The 23,876-nt window shown below is 37.1% G+C and overlaps 2 protein-coding genes across 2 annotated transcripts in view; one reads left to right on the top strand and one right to left on the bottom strand.

Annotated features, from left to right (window-relative positions):
• The window catches only part of LOC116413324 (uncharacterized), a gene marked incomplete at its 3' end in the record, with an annotated part of 103,090 nt that overhangs the window by 28,699 nt on the left and 50,515 nt on the right, over nt 1–23,876 (top strand).
• The window catches only part of LOC113520912 (uncharacterized), a 62,991-nt gene that overhangs the window by 25,741 nt on the left and 13,374 nt on the right, over nt 1–23,876 (bottom strand). The window contains exons 2-5 of the mRNA XM_026906335.3: nt 12,035–12,612; nt 10,053–10,176; nt 5,335–5,571; nt 1,929–2,029 (exon numbers count right to left, since the gene is read on the bottom strand). Of these exons, the coding sequence (XP_026762136.2) occupies nt 1,929–2,029; nt 5,335–5,571; nt 10,053–10,176; nt 12,035–12,568 (996 nt within the window). The 5' untranslated portion in view covers nt 12,569–12,612. The remainder of the gene's footprint in view (nt 1–1,928; nt 2,030–5,334; nt 5,572–10,052; nt 10,177–12,034; nt 12,613–23,876) is intronic.

Raw genomic sequence — 23,876 nt, 5'->3', positions numbered from 1 at the left:
CACTTGTTATGATCCCTAAATACAATATATATATGTATATATATACAACAACGCAAAAACACTATTGATTTCGCATAATATATGTTACGTACGTCAAAATGAACATATATTATATTTGTAAACAAGGTTATCATGATAATTTCCTTCTGTTAAGGTCAACATTATAAACAAGACCGACATTGCCTCATACAAATTTCCCTGTCGGAGATCTCATTAAATAAGTAAATAATTGTTATGAAATATGGTTTAATAAACACAGATTTTAAACAGTGGTTGTTTGCATGTGTATGTGTATAGATTGTCTACGATAACATGGCGCGCCCCTTCTAAATTTAAATTATTAAAAATGTGTGAGTGAAAATATTTACAAGGTTTCGACCGAGGAGTATAATTCTTCACTGACCGGATCGCTACTGGAGACGTCTTCTCACAAACAAACAGAGTACCACGTCTGTATACGGTCACACAAGTTGAAGGAAAAAGTTGGAGGGGCGTGCCAAATTTTTTTAATGGATGATAGTGGAATGGTAACACCATGGTAACAAAACCCAGTGATAATATTCACGAAATGAAACTTGTAAAAAGTCAAGATGCAACATTGTGTGACCTGCACCAATAACGGGGGGGGGGGGGGAGGAATTGTTAGTAATATATCCTGTCAGGGTAATCTCGACGTGATCCTCCCTGGAAGCCATCATGCTGGATTCCAGGTATATTTATAGCTTTTCCCAATATCATTATTGATATAATATTTTTTTTATACACCTTAGACTGGCAAACAAACTAACAGCCCATCTGATGGAAAGTGGTAACCGTCGCCTATACACATGAGCAGTACCATGGACATAACAGAGTATACTGTTTCGCCCATGATACCACCCATGCGTTGCCATTCCTGAGGACTCAGGTGTTATTTCTCTGTACCCAGTAAATTCACGCCATATCCCACCCTTCAAACCGAAACATAGCCATGCAAACACAACTGCTTCACGGTTGAAACACGAGTGGGACAGGGGTACCCAAGCAATCGACTTTTGTACAAAGTCTCCCCCTTTTGGTCCTTTTTCGTGGAACACAGTTTTAAGTTATATAGCCAATTATCACTTTCCGTCTTTAACTTGTTTATTTCAATTTGTATGTAATTGTATGTCTTCAATGCAAACAGCAGTATTGATGTGAAGTTTTGGCGACGGTTTCAATTGATTTCCATTCAATTTTCTACTGTAACTAATATTTTGTTTCGCTTGCCGTTGAAGTGTGATGTATCAATAATAATATGTCGCAGCGAACACTTGAGACATGTCGAATCGATTTGTAACTCTGTGTAAAGTCTTGTTCTTTTATACTAAAGTAACTGAAATTTTGGTTTTAGTTTTTTTTTCTCAATGTATTAAGTCTCGCATCTTCTGTATAGAGTATAGAAGAGGCAGAATGCTGGCTTTATAGACGATATGACATTTTTTTTTAACAGAATATTGGAAGGTTGTCTTTACTTTGGCCGTGTAGTCCCGGCGTAGAATAGGCCACCCCTTCCTTTCCCATGGGTGTCGTAAGAGCCGACTAAGAGAGGGCTAGGAAATGGGCAGCTGCGTACTTCTTAAAACATCTAAAGCCTGACTGTGGTTGCCGGGGGGAAAGGGATTGTTAGTAATGAGGTTTAATAGCCCCATTGCTAGCAATATACCCTCTCAGGTCGACCTCCACGTGGTTTCCCCTAGAAACCATCATGGTTAATTCTTGTTGAATTCATCACGGTGGGCCAATTGACCTGCATTCATTCTCACCTATCATCTTCCACTGGTGCCTCGTCGGTGTATACCGATAGCGCGGGCGGGGTTACCAATCCATTTTCGCTCATTAAAAAAAAAGACTGTGGTTGCCAATCCTCTTTGGTATTTATTGTGTCTATGATATATATGTATACTCACTTGATATTTGAGAATCAGCTTTGACAGTGCTTCTGATACAGCCCTGTCGCCGTGGGCACTGGTCGATGGCTGCAAATTATGCCTGGACCTCCAAGTCACACCTGGTGAAGAAGGATTCTTTTAAATTACAAGTATTCCAAAAAAAATATCTAAATGACATACGGCACCATACCCAGTATAGGGGAAAGGGATTGTTAGTAATGGGATCTAACAAACCCATTGCTAGTAATATGGTGTATATTATCAGATAGTGGAAACCATGGACTGAAAGACGATGTAGTGACAAAAATCGAAAAAGGAATGTTGCGTTGGTTCGGTCATTTAGAGAGGATGGATGAAAGAAGAATTACGAAAGAGATTTATCAAGCAAGAATGAATGGAGATATCGGTAGGGGCCGCCCTAGACGGACGTATGTCGACCAAATAGGCGACATGCTGAAGAAGGACCAAATTAAAAGTACCCGTAACCGGTGAGCGTGTATGAAAAGATTGATGAATGTGGAAGAAGCGATGGAGGTTTGTTTGAATCGAAGCATTTGGCGTTCCATTGTTTTTGCCTACCCTAATGGGAGACAGGCGTGACAGATGTATGTATGGAAACCATCATCATCATCGTCTTCCTACCCTTATCCCATTTATTATTTAAGGTTGGCGTAATATGGTTTTATCCATATTACTAAAGGATTTGTCTTCTAGTTTTACGACTGGAAACCATTGTGGTTAATACCTGATGAATTTGTTATGACGGGCCAACTGACCTGCTTTCATCTTCACCTATCCCTCACTGGTGCCCCGCCAGCGTATACTAATAGCGTAGCTAAGGTTCCTATAATTTATAATAAAGTAGGTCTGTTTGTATAAAAAAAAAATTGCTAGACATAACCTATTTTTTTTTATGCAACTTAGAGTGGCAAACAAGCTGACGGCCCACCTGATGGAAAGTGGTAACCGTCGCCTATAGACATGAACGGTACCGTGGACATAACAGAGTATACTGTTTCGCCCATGATACCACCATGCGTTGCCGTTCCTGAGGACTCAGGTGTTATTCCTCTGTACCGTGTAAATTCACTACCATATCGCACCCTTCAAACCGAAACACAGCCGTGCAAACACAACTGCTTCACGGTAGAAACACGAATGGGACAGAGGTGGCTCCCTCTGGTACTAGTAACACTAACTGACAGTATTCACTAATGATTTCCTTTCATATTAAATATTTCAATGCTATTTCATTACAATGAAAGATTTCATCATGCTCTTTCCTTCTTGTGGTCGTATTTCGTATATTTTGGCGCGAAAATCTTTTAACGCTGTTATTTTGTTTGGGTCATTTGTAATATTGCCTTAAGTTAAAAATAGTAAACGCGAGTTATGTATTTATTTATTTGTGCATACCACTAGCTATTACCCGCGACGTCGTCCGCGTGACTGGCTTATGAGGGCCTACCATGAAATGTTTCCCGAAATTTCGAGGCCGAACGAAATACAAATTTTATGTTAAAACTACATAATACAGAACGTCTACACGTATTTGGCTAATTGTTTTCGTGTTGTATTTGTTTGTACAAGGTTTGTATGAAAGGAAATGTTTGAAAAATTGTATGTTAAAGTGAATAAATTTATTTAAAAAATGTTTGTATAAAAAGTGAGTGAGACAGAACATGGTAGAGAAATCTTTAAAAATATTGACAGATGTGACGCCATGATTATACTGTACTCGTAAAGGAATGATTTATTCTCATTTTCTTCATTAGCACACCCGTGCGAAGCCGGGGCAGGTAGCTAGTTCGTAATATTAGTAGGGCTGTATCACGGTTATCATTTTAATCGAGTGACTATAAACCCAACTTACTTAGTCTAGGGGGAAGGGATTGTCAGTAATGGGGAGGTTAGTCCCCATTATTATCAATATATTCTATCAGGTCGACCTCCACGCGTTTCTCTCTGGAAAACCAGAGGGATACGCCCCACCAGTGTATACCGTTAGCACAGGCGGGGTTACCATTCTATTATTACCCATTAAAAAAAATCAACAGTTAATCAATTATTATACGCATAACTAAATCGCAGAAAGTTAAATTTGAACTGACCTTGCCCAGTGAATGTAACTGCGCTTATGTAAAACAACACTGATACGCTCCAGTTAGTCTGTCGAACATGACCGGCGGTTAGTTTAACGTTGAACCCTACATTACACCTCTGACACAATTATTACATCTTCGACGCAAACATTACACCCGCCCGGTGTCAATGGCACAGATGGATTTTAGATATCGAAAGTTTACGTGACAATTTTTGGCTCTAATAAACTTAATTACATTTCTAACACAAATATTACACCTTCGACACAAGTATTATACCTCTGATACAAGTGTTAATTATATCGTAAGCTTGAAGTATATCTTTAGCCAAGTGTCAATAACACAGATGTGTATAAATAGACAATACTCTATGTATTTTGTGTGATAATTGCTGACTCTAAGTAATCTTAATTATCTTTGACACAAATATTACACCTTTGACACAAGTCGTTAATGACAATAAAGCAAATAAGCACTTTAAATATTTAAATAGATATCGCAGAATAAAGTACTTTGTATGCCAATTTTTGGTTGTATACGTGCTGAAAAGAGTGGATGGCAAATTTTATGGTAGATCTTCGATACAAGTGTTATACCTGTCTAATATTAATGATACCATTGGGTTTATATAGATTTTGCAACTGACAATTTCTAGCTCTAAGTTACCTAAATTACATCTCTGACATAAGTATTATTTTCGACACATATATAATATAACACCTTCGACACATGTATTACAACTGCCTCATGTTATTAATTTTTTTTTTTGTATTTTTTCTTTTTAGCATCAGTTATATAAAATAATACTAAAGTTTCATTTATTTTGTTACAGGTAAGAAACCAGTTTCATTGATTTGGAGATTGTAGGTCTGTAAGCATATATAGTTTTGCTCTATCGTATCTACATTTTGTGTATTTTAGTCCTTTGTCACGTCACGACTTAAACTTTTTTAATAGAGACGTTAGAACCCTGAGGGTTTATTTTATATTGTTTTTTTTTTATACAACTTAGAATGGTAAACAAGGTGACGGCCCACCTGATGGAAAGTGGTAACCGTCGCCTATAGACATGAGCAGTACCGTGGACATAACGGAGTATACTGTTTCGCCCATGATACCCCCCATGCGTTGCCATTCCTGAGGACTCAGGTGTTATTCCTCTGTACCCAGTAAATAACGCCATATCCCACCCTTCAAACCGAAACACAGCCATGCAAACATAACTGCTTTACGGTTGAAACATGAATGGGACAGAGGTACCCAAGCAATTGACTGTTGTACAAAGTCTCCCTCTGGTAAAGTTAGTGTAAATATAAACTTACCGTTAGAATCATATCCAACAATCACTATATCTGTCACGTTAAGCCCACCAACCATCAGGTCATTCCATACTGCTAGCGCCCTGTTTAGGGCCATAGGCCGTAATGGTACCAGGATACCAGCAGGCGGACGGAGCCACGAATCCTCTAGCCAGCGGCGGAGAGTCGTGCTCTTGCTAACTGCGGGAGATGGGCGGTGTTTCTCATGGTCGCGCTTGTCGATCGGCTGTTTCGACTCCGCTGAAAAGAACGCTCAGGTTATTATGGGCGCCTAGTACTTTTTATTTAATTACATTTAATTTGTTTAAATATAATGGTAAAGGGACATGGTATTCTATGATATTCTGTGTTATGGTTCATGTTAGTACCGTCATCCAAGTTAGCCATTAGCTCGTGTTTCCCATTAAAAAAAAAAAACTAAATTTACCCTGAATATACCATGTCAGGTCGATCTCCACGTGGTGCCCTCTGGAGACTATCGTGCTGAATTTTCCATTTCATCACGACGGGCTAACTGACCTGCCCTTTCATTCTCACCTATCACCTCTCACTGGTGTCCCTCCAGCGTATACCGTTAGCGCAGGCGGAGTTACCATTCCATTATCATCCATCACGTTTTAGTTTTTATGTATAAGGGATTTAGTATAGACGGATATAACACAGTTGTATTGACGTCGTGGTACATTTGATATGTTAGACAAGTCGATAGTAATCTTCAATAAATATATTTTTTGTATGTAGGCAAAAACATCGTCGCTTTGTAAGTTAATTAATGTAGTAGGTAAAAAATTTTGACATGACATATGTAAAGGTGTCGAAGCATTGTAATTTAATAATTATGATATTTAATTATTGAAGAGACTATATAAAAATCATGTTTTTTTTTATGCAACTTTGAATAGCAAATAAGCTGACGGCCCACCTGATGGAAGCGGTAACCGTGGCCTATAGACATGAGCGGTACCATGGACATAACGGAGTATACAGTTTCGCCCATGATACCCCCCATGCGTTGCCATTCCTGAGGACTCAGGTGTTATTCGTCTGTACCCTGTAAATTGACTTCCATATCCCACCCTTCAAACCGAAACACAGTCATGAAAACACAACTGTTTCACGATAGAAACACGAATTGGGCAGAGGTGCCAACGCAAACGACTTTTGTTCAAAGTCTCTCTCTGTTCGTAAAAGGAGACCTCTAGTATTGCAGACGTTCATAAGCTACAGTAACCGTTTACTGTCAGACGTGCCTGATTGCCACCTTTGTGGTATAAAAGAAGTTTTTTTTTTTATGTTTGTTACCTCATATTTTCGCCAGTTTTAAACCGATTTGGATTTTTTTTTTATCTGATAAAGCTCTCCTTATGGGGAGACCTATGTTCAGCAGTGGTCAGTTAATGGCTAATATAATAACAATAATACAGTATAATTTCGATTATCCGAACACAGATTAACCGAATATTCGATTATCCGGACTTATTCTTCACGGGTCTAATTATCAATTTAGAAATGGCATTATGTATCAATTAAGTAAATAGATATTATGTAATCCATTATCTTTAAAGCTCGTAATTTTTTTTTATATCGTATCGTCTTAATGGCGTATGAAACTATATACATAATAAAAAAAATATATTATGCATTGTTTGATTCGACTTTGTAATCGATTATCCGGATTTTCGATTATCCGGAATACCCCTGGTTTTATTTAATTCGGATAATTGAGATTCTATTGTATAATAATTGGACATCAGCGGACTGTCTTATGGCCGGGTCGATTGTTCATCATCGTCATCATCATCAGCCTTTAACTGTCCACTGCTGAACATAAGCCTCCTCCTTGGGGGATTTTGACAGTGGTTGCCACGCTTGGCAAACGGGTTAGTTACCGTAATTAGGCTTTGGAGATGCTTTAAAGGGGGACGCTGCTGCCAATCCCTCGTCCACCCTTATTCGTCGACTATTTGTTTGTTTATATTTTCATTAAGTTCCGTTGAAACAAATACTAGCGTAGTCGCCGATGTGTTAATTATAATTATGTATTGACTGTTAGCTAATAAACTGAGATTTATGAGTTAAACGGCCGTCACAGTATATTTTATGCCCTTCGGCCTTATCTGTGTTTATAACTCTTTAATATTATAACGTTACGCTAATTATGTGTGTTTGCATACGTAATAATATGCTGGATATGTAATAGATGGTGAAAAATAGTGGCAAGCACGAATCGCGCCTAAACGCGACATGTTCCGTATACTATTGTAAAATAGATTGTGATTGTCCCCGAACAATGAGACTTTTTACCTTGCTTTATTTATTTATTTACTCTATTATAAAAATACTGCTCATGTCTATAGGCGACGGTTACCGCTTTCCATCAGGTGGGCCGTCAGCTTGTTTGCCATTCTAAGTTGTATAAAAAAAATTAAAAGATCAAAGGAAACATAATTCTGAACCAGAACGCCCTCTGTCTAATCTATCCTTTCAAATATATACCTGAGAATTTAATATTAAACTAGCGATCTGGCTTTGTTTCGCACGGGTAGATGGAGGATTTCACCAGAGGGAGACTTTGTACAAAAGTCGTTTGCTTGGGTACCTCTGTTCCATTCGTGTTTCTACTGTGAAGCATGGCTGTGTTTCGGTTTGAAGGGTAAGATATGGCGTGAATTTACAGTATACATAGGAATAACATCTGAGTTCTCAGGAATGGCAACGCATAGGGGGTTTCATGGGCGAAACAGTATACTCTGTTATGTCCACGGTACTGCTCATGTCTATAGGCGACGGTTACCGCTTTCAATCAGGTGGGCCGTCAGCTTGTTTGCTATTCTAAGTTGTATAAAAAAAAAATAAAGTTTTCGAATAGTGGTAATGGTAGACATCTTTATTTCTGTAATAATTGTAATGATTTAGCAGTTACACGGCAATATGACGGCAAAAGTATGGTGGGTGTCGTAAGAGGCGACTAAAGGAACATAATTGCCTCTTTCAATTGGGGGGAAGGGGTTTGTCGTACTTGCCCGCGCTATCGGTATACGCTGGATAGTAAGGGACGATAAGTGAGAATGAAAGCATAAGCTGCTTTTCTTCTCACTTATTACCATAATTATATAATATCTAATATATAAAATTCTCGTGTCGCGGTGTTTGTTACCAAACTCCTCCGAAACGGCTTTACCGATTTTCATGAAATTTGTGTGCATATTAGGTAGGTCTGAGAATCGGCCAACATCTATTTTTCATACCCCTCAATGATAAGGGTGGCCTACCCCTAAATATTTTTTTTTATTTTTTTAACAAATTTTTCCATTTTTATTTTATTATGATTTAGCATTGAAAAATACATTCAAAATCAAATTTTCACCGTTTTACGATCAACCCCTGTTTTTAATCGCGATTTTTATATGCCGCAATAGGGTTGCAAGATGGCAATCCAATATAATAATTGTAGTACGATAAATTTTCATGTATAGTTCTAAAAATAATGTACATATATGGTAAAACAACGTTTGCCGAGTCAGCTAGTATTATTATAATATTCTTACTTGTTACCCCATCGTGACGAATTCCATAGGAATTTTTATGGAATTCCTATGGAATTCGTCACGATGGTTTCAAGAAGGAAACACGTGTTGGTTGATGACTACCTATTAGAGGGGTTTAGCCAATACGTGCTACGCTTGGCAGACGGGGTTAGGCTTTGGAGATGTTTAAAGAGGGACTCTACTACCCATCACTCGACTATTGCGCTTCCTTAGTCGCCTCTTACGACACTCACGGGAAAGGAAGGGGTGGCCCATTTATACCGGGACCTACACGGTGAACTATACTTCTTGTACTATGGAAAGTATTAATTAATTTTTATATACCTACGGATCCCTAAACTCCAGGTCAATGCCTCAGGTGCTTTTCTGTTGCTTTAATATATCATTTAAATGTATGTAATTAGTATATGTAAATATACGATATGAATGAATTGCGAAATTGATTCATTCATACATATACGAACTATCTATCACGCCTGCCTACCATTGGGGGTAGGTAGAAATAATGGAACGCCAAATGCTCCGATTCAAACCTCTTGTGTCTTCTTTACATTTATCAATATTTTTATATCGGTGGAGTGGTGGGTAACCCCTCTTCCCTCCCGTATATGCAACGAGGACTACCTAGTCTTATTGCTAGCATGATGCCCTGTCAGGTCAACCTCCTCTTTCCCCCTGGAAACAGTCGTGTTTAATTCCAAGTGAATACATCACGATGGGCTAATGGACTTGCCTTTTAATTCTCACCTATCATCCTTCACTGGTGCCCCGCCAGCGTATACCGTTAGCGCGAGCGGGGTTACCATTTCATTATTATCCATTTTAAAAAGTAGGATATTTGGCTAGCAATGGGGCAGTTAGATCCTGTTACTAGCAATCCCTTTCTCCCTAAGCTTCTATGGCTGTAAACAGTGTATTCTTTGTCTTTCATATGTTTGCTTATATATATATATATATATATATATATATATATATATATATATATATATATATATATATATATATATATATATATATATATATATATATATATATATATATATATATATATATATATATATATACGGTTACCACCACTTTCCATCAGCTAGTTAGCTAGGCCGTCAGCTAGGCCATTCTGACTTGCATAAAGAACCAACATCAGTCGGCTAGTTTCTTTATTTAGGTACCTACTATTCTCTGTCTTGGGGTTCCTCTGTCCGACGGTTTCCAGCTCGTCATCCAGACCAGTAACCCTCGGTGCCGCTGCGTCCGTCTCGTCCATTGGCCTAGTTGTGGATTGTGTGGTGGGCTCAGTCTGTGAATATATCAGGGTATATTTTAATAGAATTTAACTAAAATGTAAAAAAAAACAACAAATGGACCCGGCCATAACATAGTTTGCTGATCGGACATACTAGTATAAATAAACGTTTTATTTAATTATTGTATATATTAATTTGTATATTGCAGTTGTGTTTGCATGGCTGTGTTTCGGTTTGAAGGGTGGGATGTGGCAGTGAATTTACACGGTACAAAGGAATAACACCTGAGTCCTCAGAAATGGCAACGCATGAGGGGTATCATGGGCGAAATGGTATACTCTGTTATGTGCATGGTACTGCTCATGTCTATAGGCGACGGTTACCACTTTCCATCGGGTGGGCCGTCAGCTTGTTTGCTATTCTAAGTTGCATAAAAAAAAATTCGTTTGGAGCAAAGATTCCTAGAGTGGTCGATATCAATCCTCTTGGTAGCCGAAATCAGTTTCCCAGGGGTCGAAATAAACGGAAACTCTTTGGGGGTTGACGAGGTCTAAAAATCGACTCCTATTAATTTTTTTTTTTTTAATAATTATTAATTGCACTTGATATTTACAGATTTTTTTATCTATTTATTTTCTTAAATTTTGATTAGAAATTGATGTCAAATTTACTTATTTAACCAAGCGCAAAGTTTTTAAATTATTTATTAAATATTACGTATCAGTAGGAAAAAATTAGACATAGAATTTTTAAAGCAATAACAGTAATTTGAGATATCATTGGTAAAGGGGTCTTTTGCCCAAAATAGGCGGGGAATCTATGGTTTAAAGACACAGTTAGAACAGATTATCCATATTTTCCCTTCGATTAAAGAATCCTCTCCATCCATAGGTTGCCTGGAAGAGATCGCTCTTAACGATAAGGTCGCCCATTGTTTTCTCATTGTGATTATTTCTTGTAATTGTTTGTATCTATAATAAGTTTACTATTGTAATCTTTTGGAGGAAACAATAAAGAGTATCTATCTATCTGAAGAAGGTACTGATTCTTCAACTATTGCTGAGTACGTGGCCCTCCCTGCTTAAGGATGATGATAATAATTTAAAGTCATCTTGACTAGACTATTTGATACTTTGAGTTCTTCTTTCTTTGCACTCTAAAATATTTGTACGTAAAACTAAAGGTAAGCTACTTCGTTTTGCATCCAAAGTTTTCAAATACTTTTTTTGCTATCAGAATTCTAATTTTGCAGTGGCAACTTTATAAGAGTCTTGTTTCGTTAATATTGATTAATATTTTGGTTCATTAACAGTCCACTTTTTAAATAATCAGTTTAAAATATTGCAAATTTTTTTTTACAACACGGGGCAGACGAGCATGCGGCTCACCTGGTGGTAAGTAACTACTGCCGCCCATGATCACCCACAACACTAAAGACATTGCAGGTGTGCTGCCGGCCTTTTAAAAAGGAATATGCTCTTTTCTTGAGGGTTATGTTGTCGTATCAGTTCGAAAATACTGCTGTTGGAAGTTGATTCCAAAGAGTGGTTGTGCATGGGAGAAAGTGCCTTGAAAAACACACGGTGGAGGACCGCCACTCGTCCAGATGGTTGGGATGAAATTTTAGTTTATGGCGGGTAGTACGATGGTGAAAATTGACGAATGATTCAAATTTTGCCACACTTCGGCAAGCTTCGTTATGGAATATTCTTAATGCTAATTCAGTGAGGTTTAGGTTTTAATATCATCTTTTTAATTTAATATTTTAATTTTGAAATAATATTAATAACTACTAGGTTATGAATCTAAATTGTGTACAATATTTATCATAATCTTTCTATTAAATTCTTTCCAAATACAGCTAATACACCTGGATCTATAAAAATATCTACTATATTTACAATCACTCACCTTCGATGCACTATCAATGTTATTAATACTATCCTCTATATTGTCTCTGGTTTTGTAAACATTATTGTCTATCATAGATATTGTACTCTCCGCCTCGGTCGTGTCTATTGTTGCGGTGACAGCTTCCTCCGTTTTTTTATCCTCGGAAGTTTCCGCTACATATTCGTCCTCTATGTTTTTTAAATCGGACTCTTCGGGTGCTTCAGAAGTACTTATCGTTGTAGACGCATCGTCAACAGTTGTTAACTTATCGTTATCTACATTGTCGACGGAAGGGTCAGCGTCTAAACCACCATCTGTGACTCTTTCTTCATAATCTACAACATCGGTCATAGATTTCTCGGGTTCTATATTTTTGAATTTGGTTTCAATATCTTTGGTATATTCTTCACTTTCTTCACCACTGCCACGGAGGAGATCAGCTGTTTTCGCCTCATCTATCTCATAGTTCAGTCTCACTGTGTTACTTTCACAATTAATGTCAACAAACACCAATGTCACCATGAACAACGCTAGTTTAGTTCTGACCGCCATTTTGTTTTGTTGTTACGCACACATTGTCACTCGGGTAGGTTTATCTGAAACGAGAAAAAAGACGTAAATTAAAATTTGAACAAAGCCATTTATGAATTTAGTAGTAAACACTTCAATTGTTATCCTAATATATATAATAATGCCATGTCACGATGTCCGTTCACGCTTATCTCGGAAACCGCTCAACCGATTTTAATGAAACTTTGTACTTGTAAAGGTATATTTTTTGCTCCAACTTGAGAGATGTGATGTGGTTTGTCCCTATAAGAATGGCCATCAGAGATGGCTGTTTGATGGTAGAAACACTATTGGGAAAGAGTAACCCATATTCAGACGACTTTTCGATCGATTTCAATTTGAAGAAGGTTCTCGATTTGTTTTTTTTTTTTTTTAATGTTTGTTACCTCATAACTCCAAATTAGCTGTAAATTGATTTGGAAAATTTTCCTACTTCTGGAAAGTCTTTGCGTATGAATTTGGGGGAAAAATCGAGTAATTTTATATATTAATTGTATTAAATTCTTAATTTTAAGATTTTGAACAGTGTAATCCATCCTGCCGTGTATCTCGTGTGGTTTTTTTTTTTGATGGGTGAAAATGGAATAATAACCCCGCCTGCGCTAACGGTATACGCTGGCGGGTCACCAGTGAGCAATGATTGGTGAGAATTAAAACAGGCCAGTTAGTCCATCATGATGAATTCATAAGGAATTAACCAAGATAATTTCCAGGGGGAACCGCGAGGAGGTAGACCTGGTTTAGGTATATTGCTAGCAATGGGATTCTGAGTCTCCATTATTAACAATCCCTTTCCCCTTTATGTCGTGTGGTCCCGATATAGAATGGGCCACCCCTTTCTTTCCCGTGGGTGTCTATTGGTGAGTTTTGAGGTTTTGGTGATGTGTTAAGAGGGATGCTGTTGCCCATCCCTCGACCATATATATATAGCAAGCAAACGACTTTTGTACGAAGTCTCCCTCTGGTTATACATATATATATATATATAACGGTGTACAATTTTAAAACAGTTATAAATTTTATTGTTAATTTGTTAATATAATGTGACTTGTATTACTGTAATTCTAACCGTGAAGCAGTTGTGTTTGTATGGCTGTGTTTCGGTTCGAAGGGTGGGACATGGCAGTGAATTTACAGGGTACAGAGGAATAACACCTGAGTCCTCAGGAATGGCAACGCATGGGGGATATCATGGGCGAGACAGTATACTCTGTTATGTCCATGGTACTGCTCATGTATATAGGCGACGGTTACCGCTTTTCATCAGGTGGGCCGTCAGCTTGTTTGCCATTCTAAGTTGTGTAAAAGAAACCTAAATAAATAAATAAATGAGAAAAAAAAATCTAAAAATGTTTTTTTAATTAATTCGATTAAAAACATACGTGAAACGTCAATGTCTTTAACTAAATATACCATTATGAATAGTTAATAACCATTATGTATGTAATCGTGAACATATAATTTTTTTTTATAATTGATCACTGAGACCGATCTATTGGTAGTTTCATCAGTTAAAATGTTACAAACAGACGTATATGTTAACTCAGTTATATGTATATTTAATTTCAACAGATATGCCGGTTACCATTTAACATGCCGTCAGCTTGTTTGCCATTCTAAGTTGTATAAAATTGAAAAAAAAAGGTCCCGGCGTCGAATAAGCCACCCCTTCCATTCCTGTGGGTGTCGTAGGACGCGAATAAGGGAACTTAATGACCTCTTTAAATGTCACCAAAAGTCTAACTGCCGTTGCTAACCCGCCGGCCAAGCGTGGCAACTACTAGCAAAGCTTCCTTTATGGGGAAGTCTTATGTTCAGTGGACAGTTAACAGCTGAAGTGAAGTGATTTCAACAGAATGTAACGAAAATGTAAACAAATGAATTACTCGCCTGACCATAAGACAGTCTGTAAGTAAGTCTGTCCAACAGTAGTATAAATTAAAAGTCAATTAATAAAGTTTTTTAATGGATGAAAATGGAATGTTAACCCTGCCAGCCTCAGCAGTATCCCACCAATGTATAGCATTGGTGGGATACTGCTGAGGGATGATAGGTGAAGATGAAAGTAGGTTAGTTTATCTATCACGATGAATTCTTAAAAAAATATAACTATGATGGTTTCCGGTGGGAACCGCGTGCAGGTCGACCTCTAGGGTATATTTTGCTAGTAATGGATTTGGTAGATTCGATATTTTTCCTTCCCTTCAATATTTGACGTTCTTTGCGGAATTTGAACCAGAGAGAGACTTTGTACAAAAGTCGTTTGCTTGAGCACCTCTGTCCCATTCGTGTTTCTACCGTGATGCAGTTGTGTTTGCATGGCTGTGTTTCGGTTTGATGGGTGGGAGATGGCAGTGAATTTACAGGGTACAGAGGAATAACACCTGAGTCCTCAGAAATGGCAACGCGTGGGAGGTATCATGGGCGAAACAGTATACTCTGTTATCTCCATGGTACTGCTCATGTCTATAGGCGACGGTCACCACTTTCCATCAGGTGGACCGTCAGCATTCTAAGTTGCATAAAAAATTGATTATTTTTTTAATAAAAATCAAAATTCGCATCTGACAACCCTAGTTTAAATTTAAACCGTATATAGTTTCACCAGTTAAACGCATTTATAGTAATTGTTAGTATTAACAATTTATGTCGCACGGTTCAAGGTTACGTGTGTGTATATATGTGTATATGTGGATTTTATTCAAACTATATGTAATTATTAACTATAATGTTGATGTAACTATTATAATAACATCCGCGTGTAAACCGCACTGTTAAAGGTTTATTATTTTTAGGGTTCCGTTGTAATGAGGAAACGCGTGAAGTGTTCGCTTTAAGACTTTCGCGCTGCGTGTTTTACGGTTGTAAACCATGTCGCCGATGAGCCTTAACTGGTGCCGTGCCAGCGTATACCGATGGGGTTTTTGTTTTTTTTTTTATGAGTGATAATGAATTGTAACCCCGTCTGCGTCGGTCGACCTCCTCGTGGTTCTCCCTGGAAACTACCATGGTTAATTCCTGATGAATTCATCATGATGGGTTAACTGGCCTGTTTTCATTCTCATCTATCACCCCTCACTGGTGCTCTGCCAGCGTATCCCGTTAGCGCAGGCGGAGTTACCATTCCATTTTCACCCATAAAAAACCGCCTCGTGGTCCCCCTTAGAAGTCATCGTGTTGAATTCCAGGTGTATTCATCACGATGCGCTAACTGACCTGCCTTTTCATCCTCACCTATCATCCTTCACTGGTGCCTCGCCAGCGTATACCGTTAGCGCAGGTGGGGTTAGCATTCCATTATCGTCTATTAAAAAATTCGCCTATACATTTATACAGTAGCATGACCTTTTTGCGTGATCTTTTGGAGTAACAATCATTCATTCGTCCATCGCTACAAACTGACGTACTTATTACATTATTATTATTATTATTAAAATACTGCTTCTGCCTACCCTGTATAATGACGGCACAGTATACTCTTAATATTTGGATATGTAATTGTATAGTATCTATATATCATATATCATATATATATATATATATATATATATATATATATATATATATATATATATATATATATATATATATATATATATATATATATCAGTATGACCAATAAGATGCAAAGAATTCCAGCGCCGCGCCGCCGCGGTTGCGCACGCGTCTCCAATTGAGGAGCCAAGATTTGTACACACAAAAAGTGGCCGGGAATGCGTCCCGACTGGTGTTTTAATGAGGTTTTTTTTTTACACTCCCCAAAAAAGGAGTGTAGTATGTTTAAGGTGTATGTATGTATGTGAGTTTATTTCAACGCTAGCGATCCGCTTTGGCGTCGCACGTGTGTAGCTAGAAAGATATAGCAGTGTTTTATATTGGCTCTAATAGCTGGGTACTTGGTACCTTGAGTTATATTTAATTATATTATTTTTGAAAATTATACAACTATAATTTTGATATAAATTATAGTTATTTCTACATCTACACTTCTACATTAATATTGTAAATAGGAAAGATTTGTATTTTTGTGTGTACGTTTGTAATAAATAAACTCAAAAACTACTTTGCCGATTTCAAAAATTCTTCAAAAATTGCTATATTCACTCTGAGTAACATAGGCTATTTATTGCTAGAAAAGATTAGGAATCCTTACTAAAACTTTAGTAACGTAACTCAAGGTGTAAAAAAAAAGCTATAAAATATCTTTGGTCGCGTGCGCTGCGGAAACTATTGGTGATAGAACAAAAGTATGTTCTACAATATTGAAGAAAATATCAATAACTACAAAAAACTTCGCGATACTATATGTCCAACTATTATAGTTACGTCACAATAACCACTTTTTAAAATGTTGTAAAAATGTCCACCCGTGCGAATCCTGGACGGGCCGCTAGGCATTTTATAAATTTAGATGGAAAATTGAGATTTGTATAGGTGAAAAAATTAATAAAATATGTTAAGTACTTTTAAATTTGGAATACAATAGAAAATATCTATTGCCACGAGATTGCAATCCATATAAGAACACGTATTTAGAACAGAAAATACAGAAATATTATATCTATATACGAAGTGTCTCGTATTAGGCAAAAGCAACTGGCTCAGCTGACGCTGCGAGTGTCCCAGTGCAGTGCGGTACTAGTAATTATTGATATACATACATACTAAAATTACATATATAAACGAATAGATATATATGAATAACAAACATACTTACACATATATGACATATACTATATTATACACGAAATTGAGAATAATATAAAGCACTTAAATAGTTAAAGTACATAAATAATTTGATACATAGAAAAAAAATAAGCTACTCTACGACTATCTCATGAGTCATCATGATTAATTCCATCATCATCATCGTTAATAGTGACATCAACGCACGCGAATAAATTAATTATTATATGCAATTATTATACAATATATAACAGAATTAGTGTCTGCTTTGAATACTGATTTTAAGTGTGTATATTTAAGTAGCTTTTACACGTGATTTCGCGCGTCCGGGATATGTTTTCTAGCCGGGATAGTTATGTAAAATTATGTTCCTTGAAAAAAGGGCTTAATCAAAACCAGTTCTTTTGTTTTTGATTTTAAAGTTAAATTACTGAATCAATTTTAACAAAATGTCTGTGCAACTATTCTTTTTTTTTGCAACTTAGAATGGCAAACAAGCTGACGGTCCACCTGATGGAAAGTGGTAACGTCGCCTATAGACATGAGCAGTACCACGGACATAATAGAGTATACTGTTTCGCCTAGGATACCCCTCATGCGTTGCCATTCCTGAGGACTGAGATGTTATTCCTCTGTACCGTGTAGATTGAATTCTTCTGGACATTGATAACCACCCATTTTGATATCGACAATACCAGTCTGATATCTATATTCACTACAAGCTGATTCTTGTTTCAGATACTAAAAATTGAATAACCGATATTTGATATATACATATCCTTTATTGGGTCAATATATGTATAGATATTTTTTTTTTTTATTTATTTATTCATTAGTACAAATATGTGTACATGGCGGACTTAATGCTAAAAGCATTCTCTCCCAGTCAACCATAGGCAAGTGTCAGAATACTCGAATGCGGTACTACTAATTATTGATATACATACATACTAAAATTACATATATAAACGAATAAGCTCAGCGCTATATAGGTACATCTCGCTGGAGCTGTACATATATAGCAATAGCTGAGGCGGCTCCTATTACCAGCAACATTAATTGTTTTTTTTTTTCCTTTTTGTTGTTTTAATTTCTTAGTAAAGGTAATAAATGTCATCTATCTATCTATCTATCTATCTATAAATATATATGAATAACAAATATACTTACACATATATGATATATACTATATCATACACGAATTTGGGAATAATATAAAGCATTTACTGCTCGGATAAAGTAAAAAAGTGAGCGTGAACGCTTTTTTTTGAAAGATATTGTTACTACAATATATAGATATTGCCATACATTACCCATCCTTACTTTCTTTTCCTGTGGCTGTGATCGGAATGGTCGAGGGATGGAGAGGAACGCTCTAAGTCTCTATATCTGTCTTCAGAATTAAGAGTTAAATTTAATATTACGACGAATTGATTATACCAAGGACCAGTATAAATTATTTATTGGAACTGCGTCATTGCTACATAACATTAATTTAAATACATACAACATAATTCATGATGGAATGGAAAAAAATATTATGGTACATATATTTTTTTCAAATTAACAAATTAAAATTAGCATAGAAGCCTCTTTCATTCTTGTGCGTGTGAACTTAACGGTAGTAGCGTTCCTCTTAAAGCATCACGATAACCTAACTGTGGTTGTCTGGGGGAAAGGGATTTGCTAGTAATGGATTCTAACCTTTTCTAATATTATGTAGTATCAGGTCGACCTCCACGCGGTTCCCCCTGGAACCCATCGTGGCTAATTCGTGTCGAATTCTTCACGATGGGCCAACTGACTTGTCTTCATCTTCACCTATCTCAATCACTGGGATACCGCGAGCGTAAACCAGTAGCGTAAGCGTACCATATTCGTATACCATTTTTATCCTATATAAAAGGGGGGAAGGGGATTGTTAGTAATGGAGACTGAGAATCCCATTGCTAGCAATATACCCAACCAGGTCGACCTTCTCGCGGTTCCCCCTGGAAACTTTCATGATTAATTCCTGATGAATTCATCATGATTGGCTAACTGGCCTGTTTTCATTCTCATCTATCGCCCTTTACTGGTGCTCCGCCAGCGTATACCGTTAGCGCAGGCGGTAACGGAATCCAAAGGTAAAAAAAAAAGAAATTAATTTCTACCAGATCAAACTCACACCCTTAGCGGTCGCCAAGCCGTTACACTACACCGCTATACCGCAGCGTTCGTTTATCACATTACGAATTTCACATTATCTCCAATACTGGGTTTACGTAATTTTTTTTTATTACCCAACATAAAACGCGCAAAGGTTGTGTGCTGTGTTTCACAACGCCTTATCACTTTCCCTTTAGGTACGTAAACTTGTTTTTTATCGATACGACCTGTCGATTGTCGATGTGTCGATCACATTTATCGATGCCCAATCGATATTCATTCTGTAACGCGCTGTTATATTACTAGATATTGTTTTACAACCATTTTGAAAAAGCAGGTACTCAATTCGTTTGTATTTTTTTTTTTTCAATATTTGTTACCTCATAACTCTGTCAGTTGTAAACCGATTTGGATAATTCTTTTTTATCTGATAGGCTGATATTTACAGATTGGTCTAATAGGGATTTTATCAAATTTGGTTGAATAGTACATACATACATATCTGTCACGCCTGTCTCCCATTAGGGTAGGCACAAACAATGGAACGCCAAATGCTTTGATTCAAACAGACCTTTTTAGCTTCTTCCACATCATCAATCTTTTCATACACGCTCGCCGGTTACGGGCACTTTTAATTTAGCCCTTCTTCAGCACGTCGCCTATTTGGTCAACATACGTCCGTCTAGGGCGGCCCCTACCGACATCTCCATTCATCTACCGACATTCCACTTTAGTCTCTTGAGAAAACCCTCTCTATCGTAACGGTTGACTGGTAGATAATTTTTTTTTATACAACTTAGAAAGGCAAACAAGCTGACGGCCTACCTGATGGAAAGTGGTAACCGTCGCCTATAGACATGAGCAGGTAGCCATGGACATAACAGAGTATACTGTTCGCCCATGATACCCCCCATGCATTGCCATTCCTGAGGACTCTGGTGTTATTCCTCTGTACCCAGTAAATTCACGTCATCGGACCAATATGTATATCTTTTCAGATAAGTAAATAATTTTCCAAATCGGTTTACAACTGTCAGAGTTATGAGGTAAGAAACATCAAAAAAAAAATACAAACGCATTGAGAATCTCCTTGTTTAAGTCGGATAAATAAGGTATTAGGCACAAACTTATACCAGCTACTACATATTTGTGAACGTACACGTAGAGTTGGTGTATTAAGACGAAGCATACACCAGATCTTAAGTTACACCTTCGAGAGCACAACAGTGAGAAGCGAATCCAATTTGGTGCAGTAATTTTTGGATTTTACAATTCAATGAAATTTTTACACATCTCTCTTATGAAATATTAATAACATCCACTAGTTATAATTAATAAATATTAAGTAAGACATTTTTCCTCCCTGGAAGAGATCGCTCTTAGCGATGAGGCCGCCCATTGTTTTCTCACTGTGATCATTTCTTGTAATTGTTTGTATCTATAGTAAGTTTACTATTGTAATCTTTTGGAGGAAACAATAAAGAGTTTCTATCTATCTATGCTTAGTTTTTGGATCAAAATAACTGGTTTTGTCATAATTGATGTATATTTTTTGATGGGACACAATCTTTTATTATTTAACACGATCAGGCAAACGAAGCCGCGGGCATAACTAGTGTTATGTGAAAGTGAGTTTGTTTGTTGCCCGCTGGCGTCGTAACGACTCGACCGTTGGTCATAAAATTTGGTATACACGTTCTATTTGTTATGGTAAACGGCATGGGCTTTTTATCTCAGTCCATCAATATATTCGCGTCACGCGGACTCGCCTATGTGTGGCGGGATGTTTTGTAAATATATATATTCTTTATTGCATTAAAACATTTTTTTTTATACCGCTGAGGTGGCAATCATACGGCCCATCTGATATTAAGCGGTTACCGTAACCCGCTAATGCCTGCAATACCAGGGGTATTACGCGCGCGTTGCCGACCCTGAAGAAACCTCTTTACCCCTCTTTTGAAGAACCCCATGCTGTAATTTTGGAAAATTTCGGCTAGGAACTCATTCCATAACCTCAGTGTTCGTGGAAGAAAACATCTCTGAAACCGCGTTGTACACGACCATTTAGGCTGTAGGGTATGAGGGTGAACTCCCAGTCGATAGCGAGCCGTACGATGATAGAAAATGGCCGTAGGCATCATATTGAACAATTCCTCTGAGCACAATCCGTTGTACAATCAGTAGAACACGCAGAGTGAGGCAAAATCTCTCCTAAAACTTAAAGGTTCGATACTGCTTGCAAGCCTGGGTTCATCGACAAATTCTAGTTGAATTCGTCAGGATGGGCCAACTGGCCTGTTTTCATCCTTATCAGTCACCTATCACTGGTGCCCCGCCAGAGTATACCGATAGCGTAGACGGGGTTACCATACCATTATCACCCATTAAAAAAACCTGAGTGTTCGTGAAAAAAAAAACATCTCTGAAACTGCGGTATACGTGAACATACAGTAATATTAACACTTATTAAAAATTAAACATATTCGATTTAAAAAAAAGCATAAAAAAACTAGATTTTATGGTCCTACAGAAATTTTATCTCAAAATCGATAGACTAATTTAGATTTCGGATGAAACTAACACGTTATGCTACAGTTGAAGTTGGTTTCTTTTGTGGTAAACAATTTTTTTTATTTTTTTTTTATGCAATCAATCTAGCTGCTCACTCGATGGTACGTGATAACCGTCGCCTATAGACATAAGCAGAGTACCACGGACATAACAGAGTATACTGTTTCGCCCATGATACTTACCATGCGTTGCTATTTATGAGGACTCAGGTGTCATTCCTCTGTACCCAGTAAATTCACGCCATATCCCACCCTTCAAACTGAAACACAGCCATGCAAACAACTGCTTCACGGTTGAAACACGAATGAGACAGAAGTGGCCAAGCAAACGACTTTTGTATAAAGTCTCCCTTTGGTATGGTGATGATGATGATGATGATGATGAATAACAGCTGGGGGCGGGCTGGGTTTGTTTACGTTTTTTTCTGTGATATTATGCTAATCTTATTCAGTGGCAATTATAATGACAAATGCATACTATCGGGTGTAGAACTGGTTTCGTCAAGGACGATGTTATGTATGCAGCTGTTAACCTTTCCGGATACTCATACATACATAAACATCTTCACGTGTATATAATCATGAGGGGACGGGCAGGGAAATAATTGGCGATAGATAAAGCGCTTCAGCAAAATAGGGAGCTTCACATTTGGGTGGTATTTTTTTTTTGTGTTAGTTTGTTTGTGTTGTGTTAGTGTTTGTGTGAAAACTATTAGTTTTGATGTAGGGATTTCATGATATTTGTATGGCCAGTAACGGTGGAACATAGAGATCTTAATTGTTTTTATATATGATTTTTTTGTAATTGAATATTTATGTTTAAATATTGCAAGATAAGAGATATATCGAGCAAGAATGAATGGAGATGTCGGTAGGGGCCGCCCTAGACGGGCGTATGTTGACCAAATAGGCGACGTGCTGAAGAAGGGCCAAATTAAAAGTACCCGCAACCGGCGAGCGTGTATGAAAAGATTGATCAATGTGGAAGAAGCGAAAGAGGTTTGTTTGAATCGAAGCATTTGGCGTTCCATTGTTTCTGCCTACCCTAATGGGAGACAGGTACAGATGGGCAAAGCACCGGGTTTAAACCCGGTGCTTTGGTAAAAACCCAATAAACACCCATAAACTCCCATAATCACCCAAAAAAATAGGTTTTTACGTATTTTTTTGAAAATATGTAAGTAATACCAATAAATTATTTTTATAAATTGTATTGATCAATTCTACAATATTAAATAAAACGTTAACTAATAATATTTCAGGAAATTTTAAAAATCTATATATAATAAAATGAAAGTAATTAATTTTCAGTGTTTTCATGTTGCAGTTGATCAACATGTTGGCCTTTTGCTTCCCGTAGATACTTTAAAATTTCTTCATAACACCTCGTTCGCACACATGGCCGTATATATTTAAATTCTTGAGCCACTAACAGTCCGAAATACTCATTTCTTTTATCCTCTTCTCCATAAATTAAGCATTTAGAACAGTTTGTTTCTTCTTTCAGTAAATTTTCTTTTACTTTATCCTCGTTTTTTTCTTTGTTGCGACGACGCTGGGTAAATCATCTGGACACTGGGTCTCACTATCGCCAAATATATTTGGAGATCGGCTTCGGCTACGGCTTGGCAGACATTTTTTTCTTTCTACAATTTTAAATTAAATTTATTAGAATAAATGCTTCGAACACACGCGATCTAAGTACCTTTTGTGTTTATTATACCTTACCTACCTAGGTATAAAAAGAGTACTTACGTAGATTTTCTTTTATTAACTGTTTTATACGAAGATCTTGATCTCTCAAATTAGCATCCATTTTACTTCCAGTGATTATCAACTAAATTAATAATCCACAAAGTATTAAATAACGTTTTTATGAAATA

Source organism: Galleria mellonella, unplaced genomic scaffold, assembly GCF_026898425.1.
Source record: "Galleria mellonella isolate WM207_F2 unplaced genomic scaffold, CSIRO_AGI_GalMel_v1 utg158, whole genome shotgun sequence".
Taxonomy (NCBI): domain Eukaryota; kingdom Metazoa; phylum Arthropoda; class Insecta; order Lepidoptera; family Pyralidae; genus Galleria; species Galleria mellonella.
The sequence above is the reverse complement of the archived record's forward strand: the minus strand, read 5'-3'. Positions and strand labels throughout refer to the sequence as shown.